The sequence below is a fragment of the Notolepis coatsorum genome, assembly GCF_963971535.1.
Source record: "Notolepis coatsorum genome assembly, chromosome: 10".
Lineage (NCBI taxonomy): Eukaryota > Metazoa > Chordata > Actinopteri > Aulopiformes > Paralepididae > Notolepis > Notolepis coatsorum.
This window is the reverse complement of record NC_140174.1, coordinates 89,119,833-89,134,000: the sequence shown is the minus strand read 5'-3', so window position 1 is coordinate 89,134,000 and position 14,168 is coordinate 89,119,833. Positions and strand designations below refer to the sequence as shown.

Here is a 14,168-nt window from a genome sequence, read left to right as displayed (position 1 = left end):
ATAGACAGCCTATTTCCGCGCGACAGCTCTCAGCAGCCTCGTTGCGCGTCCTGAGTTTGCCGCGTCACGTGCCTGTCGGGGCCAATCAGGCCTACCCCGGAAGTCACTTACTGTTGCGGAACAGTTACAGGCGAGCGGGCCTGTGACAGTCTCGTGACCCAAATTCCTGAGGGGCCTGAAAGCGTGGGTCTGTAAGCGCGGGGACTGAGAGTGTCGCTCTGCCGTTCTGCAGCTGCATACTATTGGCTCCATGAGCTCAAAATACCGGAAGTGTTTCGGTGGTCTATTCAACCAATCAAAATTCATCATCGACAGACAGCGAGGAGGAGGAAGGACGGGTTGTTTTTGTTTTTAGTTCCTATCGCATCATTCGAAACAGTTAGCTAATGTTACCTATACGTCTTTATTCGAGGTTGTAATATGTGTATGAGCTAAGAGAAGAGATGCACCTTCGGGTAGGCTGATTTCAAGTTGTTTTTTAAATCTGGATCGGGCCAGCATTACGGCGTTGTTAGCTATTAGCTAGCTACGAGGCGAGGGTGAGCGAGCTGAGTCGACGTTGATTCACATTCACGTTAGCTAGCCAACGTAAGCTATACCAACTTGCGTTTACTTGTATATATTTGTGTCACTTTAACGAAGTAGAGTTAATGCTAACGCTTCATAGCTACCCGGCGAACCATAAGATTATTGAGCTGGAAACAACTTGACTTGTGCCACAGTGTTGGCTTGTCATCCATAACTTGAACGTTACATTTTTTCTTTGGCCCCAGGCTTCGGGGATAGCAATGGCAGATGAAAGTACGCAGTTTTGCGCCAATTGGTAAGTGTATATTCTGTCTTTTAATAACCCATGCAGCCGGGAGTGTAACGTTAACTGCACCTCGGGACCATATTATCTTGGTGGGCCCAAAGAGGCCCTTCCCATGATAAAATAGCTGGCATTAAAGGGAAAATCCACCGTAAAACAGAATTCACATTGTGCTATTCCAATGATTTTGGACAAGTCGATGTCTATAAACATTGACTACTGTCCCTAAGATGGAAATCAGAGCAGCAAGTCACACTGATTTGTGATGTCATCAAGTGACACTTTTCGGAGTTGGTTCATTGATTCATTGACATTTTTATTAACCGATTGCAGAATGGGTATGGGTACAATACAGTACAGCTCAATACACACAATTGTTAAGGGGATGCAGACCAGAGAAAGACTTTCGTCTTGTTTACATCAGGGTCCCCCCTTTTCAATTAATCATAACATATGACATACAGATAGACAGTACTGCTACATCTAGACATTTATGACATACCAGATCTACAAATACTGTACTGTTTGTGATACAAAAAGAGAGTATACATTTGAGGGGGAAGAAACTGTACATTGGAGTTGGTAGGTGGGGGGGGGACTACATTGGAGGGGGTTGGGTTTGGACATTTACAGGGGCCAGTTTCGGATTGCAGTCTCCTGTATTTTGACATGTACATGTAGTGGTGTAGTAGTGTATCTTATGTAGACCACATTGACGTTGAAGTAGTGACCGATTTGAGGGCTCATCATTTTGGTTTGAGCTATTTTATCCGAATACGTTGTATCAAAATGTAGGGCTAGTAAGATCCTATGAGTTGTTCTATTGTTCAGTCTACAGCAGGGGTCAGCAACCTTTTTGACATGGAGTGCCTGTTTGAAATATAGTTGTAACTAGTGTGCCTCAACAATATTCCATGCATCGTACATTTTTTTTCTCATAATCAGGTATTTTTAATGATAATTTTTACATTATTACATCATTATTGTTATTGTTATTATTAACAATATTATTATGATGGTTGTATCAACCCTAAATCTGAGTTGGGGGGGGGAATGCAATGCAGACAAACAGCTGCATACAGTGCGACCATTTCACTCACATTTGCCCATTCATTTTTGGACACATCACACACCATCTGTGTGTGTACTGTACGTGTGCTGTCATAGCTCCACCTACAGGCCTAATGGAGAACACCAGGAGAACACCAGGATGTGAATGGAGGGTGAATGTGAGGTATATCGTGTAAATAAGTTTTGATTGATTTCAAGACTACACTGTAAAAAAAAAAAAAAAAATTACCAGAACTTAAAAATATTGAGTTCAGTTACTGTGCATTAAGGTTTTCAGTTTTCAATCCATAATAAATTAACAGAAAAATAAGTACACAACCACATTATTTCAACCTAATAAAACTATGTTTATTGTCATTGTTTTAAGAACACAAGTTGACTTGGTAATACTCACATTTTGAGTAAAAAAATGGCTTTTAACATGTGCAATGTTCAATGAAATAGAAAAATAAATAATAAAATTTGTTGATTAATCCCACTGGTCACAATGGTGACCGTAATAATGTTTTTGTTATAAGGCTCTGCAAATGTTACTGAATGATGTAGCAATGTATTTCCAGCTAAATTGAAATAATAAACAAATAAAGGGTCTCAATTAAATATGGGGTAGTAAAAAGAACCTGTGGGAGGATTTCAACAAGATAAATGCGACAACAGTGCAAAATATTTCACTATAATATTTCAAAGCAAAAAAAAAAAAATTTTTTTTTTTTTTTTTTTTTATACTGCTGCCCCCTGTGCCTATGCAAATGCCCCTGCGTGCCTATGCAGGCACGCGTGCCTAAGGTTGCCTACCCCTGGTCTACAGTTTTGTATTTTTCATTCTTAGTTTCCAGTGTGTTTGCTAGTTTCAGTTTCTTTTTTATTGTTCGTTGTTAATTATTAGTTTCGGAATTCGTTTTAGTTCATTATAATATGGGTGGTATTTGTCAGGGGCTAGATTTAAGAAGTTCACAATAGATATTGTGTGTTATAAACACGTCACTTTGTGAAAGCAATTAACTTTTTTGTGTAGACTTTGTAGACCAGTCTCAATGAATATATTTGACTAAAACTAAAGACATTTTTCTGTTTAAATACAAATGACATCACAAGAGTCTCTGCCTGGTGTTCAATATTATAGAGATGGGCGGCATGACAATTCTACTAACTTTAATGCAGATTTTCCTTTTAACACTATCAACAGTCCGTTAAAGGAGCCCCCCCCCCCATAACTTGGCCCCTATCAGTTGTTACTTTACTGCAACTGCACTATCTCACTTTGTTACCACTTGCAATACACACTCATTGCATGTAATCCACTTTGTCTTGTGATGTGTTGTTAAGCTTGTGCTGTGGGGATGGTTGCGGTATACAGACTTTGTTTTGTGATGTGGGGAAGGTTGCAGTATACAGACTTTGTTTTGTGATGTGGGGAAGATTGTGGTATACAGACTTTGTGATGTGGGGAAGGTTGAGGTATACAGACTTTATGACGTGGGGAAGGTTGTGGTATACAGACTTTGTGATGTGGGGATGGTTGTGGTATACAGACTTTGTGATGTGGGATGGTTGCGGTATACAGACTTTGTTTTGTGATGTGGGGACTGGGGAAGGTTGTGGTATACAGAGTTTGTGATGTGGGGATGGTTGTGGTATACAGACTTTGTGATGTGGGGATGGTTGCGGTATACAGACTTTGTTTTGTGATGTGGTGAAGGTTGTGGTATACAGACTTTGTGATGTGGGGAAGGTTGTGGTATGTAACGTTGCACCTGCACACGTGAGCCACTGATGACCAGCGCTACTCATCCTGAACTCCTCTCACCTCTCTAGCAAACACGACATCCCAGAGGCTAATTTCACCACTCATGAGATCCACTGTCGAAGGAACATCGCTCTCTGTGAGGTGTGCCAGGAACCAGTACCGCGGTCGGATCTGCAGAAACACAAGGAGCAGGAGCATATGCAAGTAAAGTCTGGAAAAAAAGAGATAATTGTGGATAATAATTAGAATACATAGTGACCCGTCACCCTCTGTCTAAGATGGCTTGAACAGTATTAGTGAACTCCCCCAAAGCCAGAGAGTTCAGACTGGACCCTGTGATGTCTCTCGGATGTAAAACCTGGTGCTGCTCCATAAATGGTAAAGGTGGCTGAGAAGAACCCAGGGAGGAGGCTGCCCGGGAGCAGGGCTTGAAATCAAGGGTGTCCCGACATCCCAACAAAACATATTCATGGACGAATCATACCATAGATTGGGACGGTTGTGAAAAGAAAATGGTGTCCTAAGCCCTGCTCTGGAGATGAGCGTACATTCTTGTTTAGAGCTGACAACACTAGCTGACAATAAAAGCTCATTTGTTATGGTTTTAGAGCTGATAACACTAGCAGACAATAAAAACCTAATTTAAAGGGGACATGTACTATACATGTCATTTTTCAGTCTCTAGCATTGTATTATAGTAATAGGAGTTCGTATCAATGTGTTTTAGTGTCTAAATACCATATTGGCGGATTGCTCTGATTCAGCTCAGATCATTTCCTTCTCCAGTAAATTAGGCCATCCTGATTTGAAGGCCTGAAAGACGTTACTCAGGCTCTGGGTAGCAGATGTGATTGGCTCTGTGGTTGTAGCTAATGCCCGCCCACAATCTACATAGACTGACTGTACACAGCGAGTGGAAACCACTTCACTTCCTCATACTCTGCGTGCACTCTGGAGGGAGGGAGAGAGAGATAGAGCATTCAGGATTCAGGGGGGGGGGGGGACCTGCCGCGTGGAGTTCCGCGCGACACACACCTCCGAACGGGAGAGTGATAGAAAGAAAAAAAGGAAGAGGGAGGAAGGGAGGCCCCCCCCACAAGCTGTCGCGCAGCACACCGAGAGGCAGAGAAAAGAAGAACGGTCTGTCTCTCTCTCTCTGTGTCTACCAGTCGCAGACTGTGTGGACTGACTGTCACTCAAAGTGCTTATGGGCGGAGCCAGGCCATAACAGCCTGAAATCTTGAAGCTGAAAAATGATGGTTTTGAGTACTTTATTAGAAATATAAAACGATGCATTTTTTTGAAAAAAAAACGTACAGATGTCTTCAATACACTCACAGGAATTGTGTAAAGTTGCCCAAATAGTGCTAGGAATAGCAGTACATGTCTCCTTTAAAGAGTCCGCTTGGGGCCACAGAGTCGGTCTCCATTCACCGGCCGTGGAGCAGCACCAGATTTAGCACGTCGATGATGTCACACGTTTGTCCTCTGGTTTTCTGGGCTTTGGGAGAGTTGCATGTTCAAATATGGATTTAATTATCATGGCTCATAGGAATGTGTTAAGGTCAGAATGACTGCATACAGTAGAAGGATGTTCTTTTATGTAAAGCCAGGAAGTTTACATTGCAGAATGATTTTGGCCTGAGGTGTCTTCACTCTCATTTCAGATTAAGTGCAAGTGTGGCTTGAAGATTGAGAAAAACCATTTGGATTTCCATCAGGTATCTGTGACGAAAAGCTTCTTGCCTGACTTGTATTTTGCAACAAAATAAAAGTCTCTCTTGAAACCTTGCATTTTGTCTTGTTCACGCGTGTGTCATCTTGCAGAGCTCCGAATGCACTCAGCGCCTGGTTCCCTGTCAGTACTGTGATCTGGAGCTGGTTTTCAGTCAGTCCAAAGATCACGAGGATTACTGCGGGACGCGCACAGAGCCCTGCTCGTTCTGCAAGTGCAACGTGATGCTGAGGGAGCAGGCCGTCCACCCGGCCTTGTGTGGCAGCCTCACTCCGCCCCAGGAGAGGAACAACAGCCGGGCGAGTCACGGCACAGCGGAGCCGCAGTCCCCAGGAGCCTGGTTCGAAGCCCACTCCATCAGGAACCTTCTGAGGGCCCAGGAGGGCAGCACCAAGAATAACAACATCAGTGCGGCAGAGCGCAGAGGCTTTCCCCGGTCACTCGACACCAGGGTTTACAACAGCACCTGGGGACCGGTGGGCCTGGGGGACAGGAGGAACACTGCCCCTCGGAACTCAGTGTTCAGCCATTGTGAGTTAGCCGCCCATTCATGAGAGGTGTTCCCATGCCCAGCTGACTATCCTACTCAAATAAACACGCACACAAATCTGTCGGGTATTAAAAACTGTATTATATTCTCTATATTTAACCTAACTCTTTCTGCGCCAAAAACGAATAATCTCATGTTTGTATCGTCGTTTTTAGTTCCTTTGATCTTTTTCCTTTGATCCCTGTTCTAAACACTCGGCCGGAGCTCCCTGGGTCTCCCTGGCACAGCTGCCTACATTGGAATTGCAATGACGATCCAATCCGCCATGTGGCAGTATCGCCTACCTTTTGAACTGGGATAGTTTAGTGTGGGGAGTGTCTGCAAGAACTCCCCCTCAGAGGGAATCGGCACAGAGCATTCGCTCAGAGATTTTACAGCCTGAACCCTATTGTTTCCCGTATACACATATACACGAGTAATTGCGATTGCGATGGGATCACCGGGATTATTCTTTTTGGAGTACCTTCTGGCTACGGTAAGGTCTATTCTATGTCTATTTTGCCAAACCTAAAACGTGTTTTTGGTACTGATCGCAGTTAAGACGACCCCCCCCCCACCCCCCCCCCCCCCCCCCCCCCCCACCCCCCCCCCCCCCCCCCCCCCCTTGATGATTTTGTGAAGACACATGTATAGGGTATATACCTTTTTGATTTGGAAGTATTTGATTGTTCAGGCGAAGCAACCCGAACGATTTGGGCATAATGCATATAACGCATCATATCTCACAATCTATGAAAAAAGACTGGATTATTTTGGAAAGGGGCGATGTTTAGCGTGTAATGGCGCACAAACTAAAATATGTAGAAATGAACTGTTTTGTCAATGTTGGACTATAAACAATGCCTGTCAAATGAGCCATACTATTGTCTCCATAGCTATAATACAGAACACACGATGGGTCCGCAAACATCGCTAAAATTGTCAATAACGCTGGCGCCATTGAGTAGAGAGGGGAAAACAGCGTGGCGGTCAATGAGTTAACAGCAGGCAGAAAAGTGGCAATTTTCTTTTACTTGGAACTTGAGGACTGCATACCTTTTTTGCAAAGCTTAGCTTTATACTTATAGCACATGCATGAGCCTGGTCTCTTGAAAGATAACATTCTGAAGTTACTAATGCAAAAAAGGAAAATCACTTTTAGTGCTAATGAAATAGAGTAACAGAGGTCTGAACTTGAGTTGAACTTGAACTTGTGTACTCAAATATTTCTTTAGTGGTTGCAAGATTCCATATTCCAGCATAGAGGTATGAGCTGGAAAACACTGCGTACATAGCCTGAAGTCTTATGTAGTACAGGTCCAAATTCTATAAAAATCTGTTCAGAAATGGGTCTTTGAGAGACGTTTTAGTAAAACAGATGCCAAAAAAAGCGTTCCAAAATCCATTTCCTCATCCACCGCCGTGCGTTTTGAAGTCTGATTCACTTCTCGTTTTCGCTCGTCAACTTTTATCTATTTTTAATTTGCACAGGTATAACATTTTTGGGCTGGAGCAGCCCGGCTGTTGGGAGATTAAATAATATTAAATGTTTTTGTATTCAATTTGTTGTTGTGTCTGGCGAGAGCTTGTATGGAATGCGCAATCATTTAAATTGGCGCGCAAGTGCAGCCGCCAGTTCAGTATCGCTATGTGTTTTTTGTTTTCTTTTTTTGGCTTGTTTAGTAGTTTAATTGGCCAAAAATGTGCTCTAAGTGGTAATAAAAAGTCTTAAATTGAACTTGTTGAAATCTGCCCTGTATGTAACTTCTGACTAAATCGTAGCTCTTTGCTCAGATGATCAACGTATAACGGCATTTCTACTTACTCTAGTGCTCGAGCAGGAAGAGCTCCTGACCAACAACAACATCAGCAGCAGCGCCTGGCAAAATGTGGACCCGTCGCCGGGCGAGGACTCCTCCAGCCTGGACTACCTGCTGGCCCTCAGCCTCCAGAGCGACGGGGAGTCGGTGGACCACGGTGGCGAGGGGGCCCTGTGGACCGACGTCTGGGACCACAAGCTGGGGAGGAGCTCCGACGCCTCCCTGATCTCTCCGTTCTCCCCCCCCCCGAACAATAACTTCCCCCATCTCACCACCGGCACCGCCGTCAGCACCGCCCAGGACCAAGATCAGCCAGGTTTGATTTTTAACACCTTACTGTCACTTCACCATCAATTTGTTTTTTTACCCTTTTCTTATCAACCGTATTGTGTAAACATCTCAAATACTGGGTTGCTGTCTATTTTATGCTTATTCTTTGCCTAATTTTATCTCTGCACTTCACGCATTGCTCTTGATCTGCCAATTTTGTGCTCATTTTATGCCTGTCTGAATTTACTGCTGTGAAGCACTTTGAGCTGCAATTCTTGTATGAAAGGTGCTATACAAATAAAGTTTATTATTGTTAATTGAGGAATGGAATATTTACCTGCCGTAATATCTCAATGTTTCTCTTTCTAGACGCCTTGCTGCCCTGTGAGTTTTGTGAAGAGCTGTTTCCAGAGGAGGACCTCATTTTACACCAGGTCAGAGAGAACTACCTCACCAGGGGTGGGGTTTAGAAATGTTATTCCCCTAATGTTTGGGACTGTACATTTATGTTACCAGTTATCCTGAGCAGATTGTGGGGAGTCGGTCTGAGCAGATTGTGGGTAGTCGGTCTGAGCAGATTGTGGGTAGTCTGTCTGAGCAGATTGTGGGGAGTCTGTCTGAGCAGATTGTGGGGAGTCCGTCTGAACAGATTGTGGGGAGTCGGTCTAAGCAGATTGTGTGGAGTCCGTCTGAACAGATTGTGGGGAGTCGGTTTGAGCAGATTGTGGGGAGTCCGTCTGAGCAGATTGTGGGGAGTCCGTCTGAGCAGATTGTGGGGAGTCCGTCTGAACAGATTGTGGGGAGTTGGTCTGAGCAGATTTCGGGGAGTCGGTCTGAGCACTTGGCACGCAGACAGATTTTCTTGTCATCTTATGCCTCCTCGTCTACCTTCCGACACACCCGGTTTCTCCTGATTTTCAATTATGTTGATTTTTACAACCTGAATCGGGATGAATCTGTTGTGTCAATTGGTCAGCACTCAGCAGCTAATTGTGTGCATCAATGAGGGCAACACTCCACCAAAAAAACTAACAAAAGATTAGATTCAAAGTACTGTACAACAAAAATAAGTTTGGCATCCAACCAGAGCGCAAATGTAATAGGGATGGGTACCTTTCACATTTGAACCGATACCGGTACCGGTACCTGTGAATCGATACCGGTACCCAACGGTACCTTTTTTCGGTACTTTAAAAAAAAAATAAAAAAAAAAATTTTATACTTTTTTTTTTTTTTTTTTTTTTTTTTTTACTTTTTTTTTTTCATGTCAACGTTCACACGCACAATATATGCATACCTAGGATTTGACTTGATTCAACAACAAAGCAGTCGGAGCAATGACAAGCCGAAAACTGTCGAAATGTAATTTACCTACCTCAGTCGTAAAAAAAAATCCAAACTTCAAATAACTACAATTTCGACAGTTTTCGGCTTGTCATTGCTCCGACTGCTTTGTTGTTGAATCAAGTCAAATCCTAGGTAAGCATATATTGTGCGTGTGAACGTTGACATGAAAAAAAAAAAAAAAAAAAAAAAAAAAAAAAATTAATATTTTTTTTTTTTTTTTTTTTTTTTTTTTTTTTTCTCGGTTTCTCACTTGATTCGATACTCGGTAGTACCGACGTGTTTCGGTTCGGTACCTCAAAAGTACCGAATTCGGTACCCATCCCTAAAATGTAACAGTAAAGTGCAATAGTAATAAACAATGTACCAGTGATTAACACTTTCAGAGCCCTTGCTTAACCCTTAGAAGTCAACGGGGCCTATTGCTCCCGTGGGCGGAGAACAAAAGAATTAGAATCTCTCACAAATGCTCAGGAAGTTCCGTTTTTCAAAAATCTGTAAAAATAGCACAAAGACAATTTCGAGTGCATAATAGTGTAATCTATATGTATCCTTACTTGCTAAACATAATACGACTTGTAAATATGTTTAATTCTTGCTCAATTGTATAGTTCTAAATATCCCTGTATTCCCCCGAAACTACAACGCGTCACGTACATGCACGCGCGCACACACACACAGCGCATAGGTGTTAATCACTGAGTGATCTAATATGCATATTCTTCAGCGCGAGAGGGGGGGGGTTGTGTTTCTCACTGTCTGTCGTTGATAATATAATCTGAAGAGGTCCTGCATTATTATTATTATCATTCTCGAGAATACACGCGGACCCGACGGAACGTTAACTTATGAATAAAAAGTAGTCTAACATGCTTTTCATCCTCGCCCGTGTATATACCCACGTCGCGCTAAAACATCAACTACTGTATGAGTAGAGACAGAGTGCTTGTGTGTACGAGTTATGATGAGTTATCTCGCAGTTTTCTAGAGTAGAAAGGTGCGCCCAGTAGAGCACACACACACACACACAGAAGGAATTTCTTGTACAGCGAGTTGGGCGTTTTATTTATTTTATCACTTGTAGGCTACCATAGCGAAGGCTCATGGCAGCAACGTTAGTGGTTGAAACGTGATTCGAGAGTGATACCAAGTGGAAGGAAATATATCCTGTCATCAGTGCGTATAGCAGGTATCCTCGAAATTCTCCGCTCCTGTCTGTCCGCCTGCACTGCTCCAACTGCCTGTGTCTGTCTACTGCTTTGGTCCAATCATATTCAGAGTCCCGTCAGAATCCAGCCCCCCCACCCACAGTCTGCGAATCAGAGGCAGAGTAGGGCGGGTCTTCACGAAATGCGTGTTGTCTCTTTCAACGGGTTGGAGTCAGAGCGAGAGTTGACAGCGCATATACAGGTAGTCTAATCTGCAGGTACTGTAGCGAGTAGCATAGTTTTGCCAGCAGGCAGTTAGTAGAAAAATATGGCATGTTCAAAGATGGCCAGTAAAATAAAAGTCAACAGTGAAAATCGCTGCAATAATAATTCTTTCTTTCTTTCTTTCTTTCTTTCTTTCTTTCTTTCTTTCTTTCTTTCTTTCTTTCTTTCTTTCTTTCTTTCTTTCTTTCTTTCTTTCTTTCTTTCTTTCTTTCTTTCTTTCTTTCTTTCTTTCTTTCTCTCTCTCTCTCTCTCTCTCTCTCTCTCTCTCATTCTAGAGAAATACAACCACAAATTGTTATTGGTTTGCTTCTTTTTCTTACAGTACTATATATACTGTACTTTACTGTATATACTGTACCATCCACTGTACTGAAACATCTCAATATAAGTAATCATGGTATGCTGCAAAAGGTGATATGGTATGTGATATGGTACAGTACTGTAAATACCATCTCTCTCTCTCTCTCTCTCTCTGGCTTTATTGAGGAAGGGCACACCTCTATCAGCTGAGTAACAATGTTCATCAAAGTGTTGAGTGCTACAGTGTAGGTTAGTATATTAGGACAAGTGCATACCTACATGTATGACCTATATCTATCTACTACTTTTGGATATGAGCATTTTTTCAATACCCAACTATGTAGTGGCCGCTTGTCGCTAGGCTAGGCCTCCTGCTGGGTCCATTCACTGGAATAACAAAGGAATGACTGGGCCTTTGCTCCAGGTGTGAAATGGTTCTAGTGACAATGATCACATTGAATTCTGGGAGTGTAGTTCTCTCATCAGATAGCTGAATGAACTTGGATCTAGTTCAAAGTCCTATACTGAAAAGGTGTTAGGATTTTACCAGAATGTTTGATAGGACATTGATTGAAAACTATCGTCTCAAATTTGACAATTGATGGCTTATTTTGAAGGTATGAATCTGTAATTTTATATTATGTAACAAAAAAAAAGGGGGAAATTCTCAGGAGGAGGAGCTATTTAGGTTAGACTTCTAAGGGTTAACCTTGATTTACTCGTTGAACGCCACCATCCACTTCAATGTTAGCGTTAAAAACGCCTAATCTATGTTTTAAATTATGGCTATGTGTCTAATCTGCCCGTCGCTTTATCAATGACTCGTTTGCAGTCAACATTGTCGATTTTTTTATCGGTTCATTTTCGTTTTATAGCATTTTGAAAAGCCCTCGTTTTCAAGGAAAATATAAAGATTCCATGATAAAAGACATTTACTGGAATATTCTAGAATACACAAAAACGTTGTCATTTTTCGACCTATTTTATGAATAGTTTTCAAATAAACGCTAGATTATCGATAGTATATGTGTACGTATGCACGCTATAGACGCAAGCTGAAAAATCGATTCTCTTATTTCCTCATCAGCGATCGCGCACACACAGACACATCACACATAGGGCAAACGCTGAGATCTCAGCGAATACAACTCTGATTATCCCAAGACTGGTCAAATAGATTCCTTACCTCAGATCAGATGTTCTCCAAAAAGATTATTCCAATTCCTGATCGCCATTCCAAATATCGATCACGCTTATTGATTGATTATTGGCTGCTGTGAATATATATTCCAGGCTGATTTCCGTCCCGCGATGACTTCCATGTTGATCAGACTTCTTGCCAGCACAAGGAGCCAGCTGGCTCCGCCTCTACATATCTACAGATCCCAGGTCAGTCTAAGCGACTGACCTGCAGTTACACAGGGATAGACGATAGGGGGCGCTTTTTTCCATTCTGAGCTCCTGTAGGGGCTGGTGTACCAACGGGAGACTCGGTTGATGAAATATGATTTCAGATTGCTAATAAAACAATAAAACGATATTTGTCGTTGTGGGCACTCAGTGGGGGGGGCTAATAAAACGAGATATGTTGTCCGTGGCACTGAAAGGGTTAAACTGGGTATAACTAACATATATAAATTGGTACTACTCAGTGTAGAGTTAATCAGATGTTTGTACAGAGTTGTAGTATTAATATGTACAGTGATACAGGTATAAAGACACTATGGTAGTAAGTAAGGTAGTATACATCATTATTGTACATGCTATCATACAGAGTTATATGGGTTATATGACGGCCTATGCCCCAAACGGGGTAAAAGGCGTAAGTAAAGTATATGCAGGTATATTCAGACAGATCTGGATATATATATTATATATACAGTATATGCACATAATTTCGGCCATATCATAAAACTACAAACTGTCTTCAATTAAATTGGTTCTACAGTTATTGAAGATAATGTGTGGTGTCATGTATTCAGGAAGCACTATATCCAGCTCAGTGAAATGATGAATATGAAAACATTAGAATTCTGTAGCAAGTGATTAAAGGGATAGTTCTGATTTTTAGAACCATAGCCCTACTTGCTACTTATCAATGATGTTGTTGATTGGTAGTACTACCTCTGACTAGTTCCCCACAAACCAATGCAAAGTCAACAGGGTCAAGTGCACACAGAAAGTTGTCTTCAGTCAGCTAGGGCATGATAAATCAGCTTTATTTGTTTGGTGGAGTGATCCTTTAAAAGATAACCTATTCAACCTAGACCCTATTTCCCGGTCATCTGGCGTCATACCATTACCAATAGATACTGATCAAAACCTCATCAATTGGATCATGAATGAGTGAGTTGTGTTTTTCTGGGCACTTGAGTCATTGGCTGCGCTGCAGCTCTCCTGGCTGTAATTCTATCCTACAATGCAATGTCCTTTAATAAAATAAACATCTGGTCGCTTTTGAGGGAATCTTTTCTCATCGTTGCACAGTGAATTGGATTGAATTATAGCCAGGAAAGCTGCAGCCAACAGCTCTTGCCTTGAAAAACACACATACAGAAAATAAAGATGATGGCTTGAAAATTATCCTTAGAGCCAACATAACACAGATTACTGTCACATTTAGAATTTCTCTACTTGTACTGCTGTATATTACGAGTCCATATTCTTTCATTTGGAAAAAATAGCAACCATTAAGGCCGTAAGACATTAATGCTGTAAGACGTTAAGACTGAAAGACGTTGAAGCACTCTTTCAATGACCCATTATCTTTTAATTTCATTTTCAAGAACACTAATTTTGTCATGTTTTCTTGTATATCCCTTGTAATTAAAATAATACAGACACAGGGTGTTAGTTCATCAATACAATGCCACAGGAGAATATTCTCTTTGAGAGACATTATTAACGAGATGGCCACTGCAAAACATACGGGCATTGTGACATCACGTGAAAACGAAGGGTAATGTTGAGTTGGCGATACACCCCCTCCTCCTTTACCTCCTTCCTGTGCATGTTGCCTTTCTTCTAGTGCTAAACTGTTAACCGCTGTTTACTTGTTGTCACCTCACCCCTCAGTTCCATACAATACAAATACATAAAATTATAGGA

General features: G+C 41.9%; 1 protein-coding gene across 3 annotated transcripts in view; it reads left to right on the top strand.

The window, feature by feature from the left end:
• The first annotated feature begins 308 nt into the window (after nucleotides 1–308).
• The window catches only part of trafd1 (TRAF-type zinc finger domain containing 1), a 61,471-nt gene continuing 47,611 nt past the window's right edge, over nucleotides 309–14,168 (top strand). Inside the window, exons 1-7 of one of the 3 annotated variants that reach the window (XM_084323396.1) lie at nucleotides 309–455; nucleotides 774–823; nucleotides 3,698–3,833; nucleotides 5,297–5,350; nucleotides 5,457–5,895; nucleotides 7,724–8,029; nucleotides 8,353–8,417. In XM_084323396.1, the coding sequence (XP_084179522.1) occupies nucleotides 444–455; nucleotides 774–823; nucleotides 3,698–3,833; nucleotides 5,297–5,350; nucleotides 5,457–5,895; nucleotides 7,724–8,029; nucleotides 8,353–8,417 (1,062 nt within the window). In that variant the 5' untranslated portion in view covers nucleotides 309–443. Of the gene's footprint in view, nucleotides 589–773; nucleotides 824–3,697; nucleotides 3,834–5,296; nucleotides 5,351–5,456; nucleotides 5,896–7,723; nucleotides 8,030–8,352; nucleotides 8,418–14,168 lie in introns of all 3 variants that reach the window. The other 2 variants (XM_084323398.1, XM_084323397.1) reach the window with 2 other exon arrangements.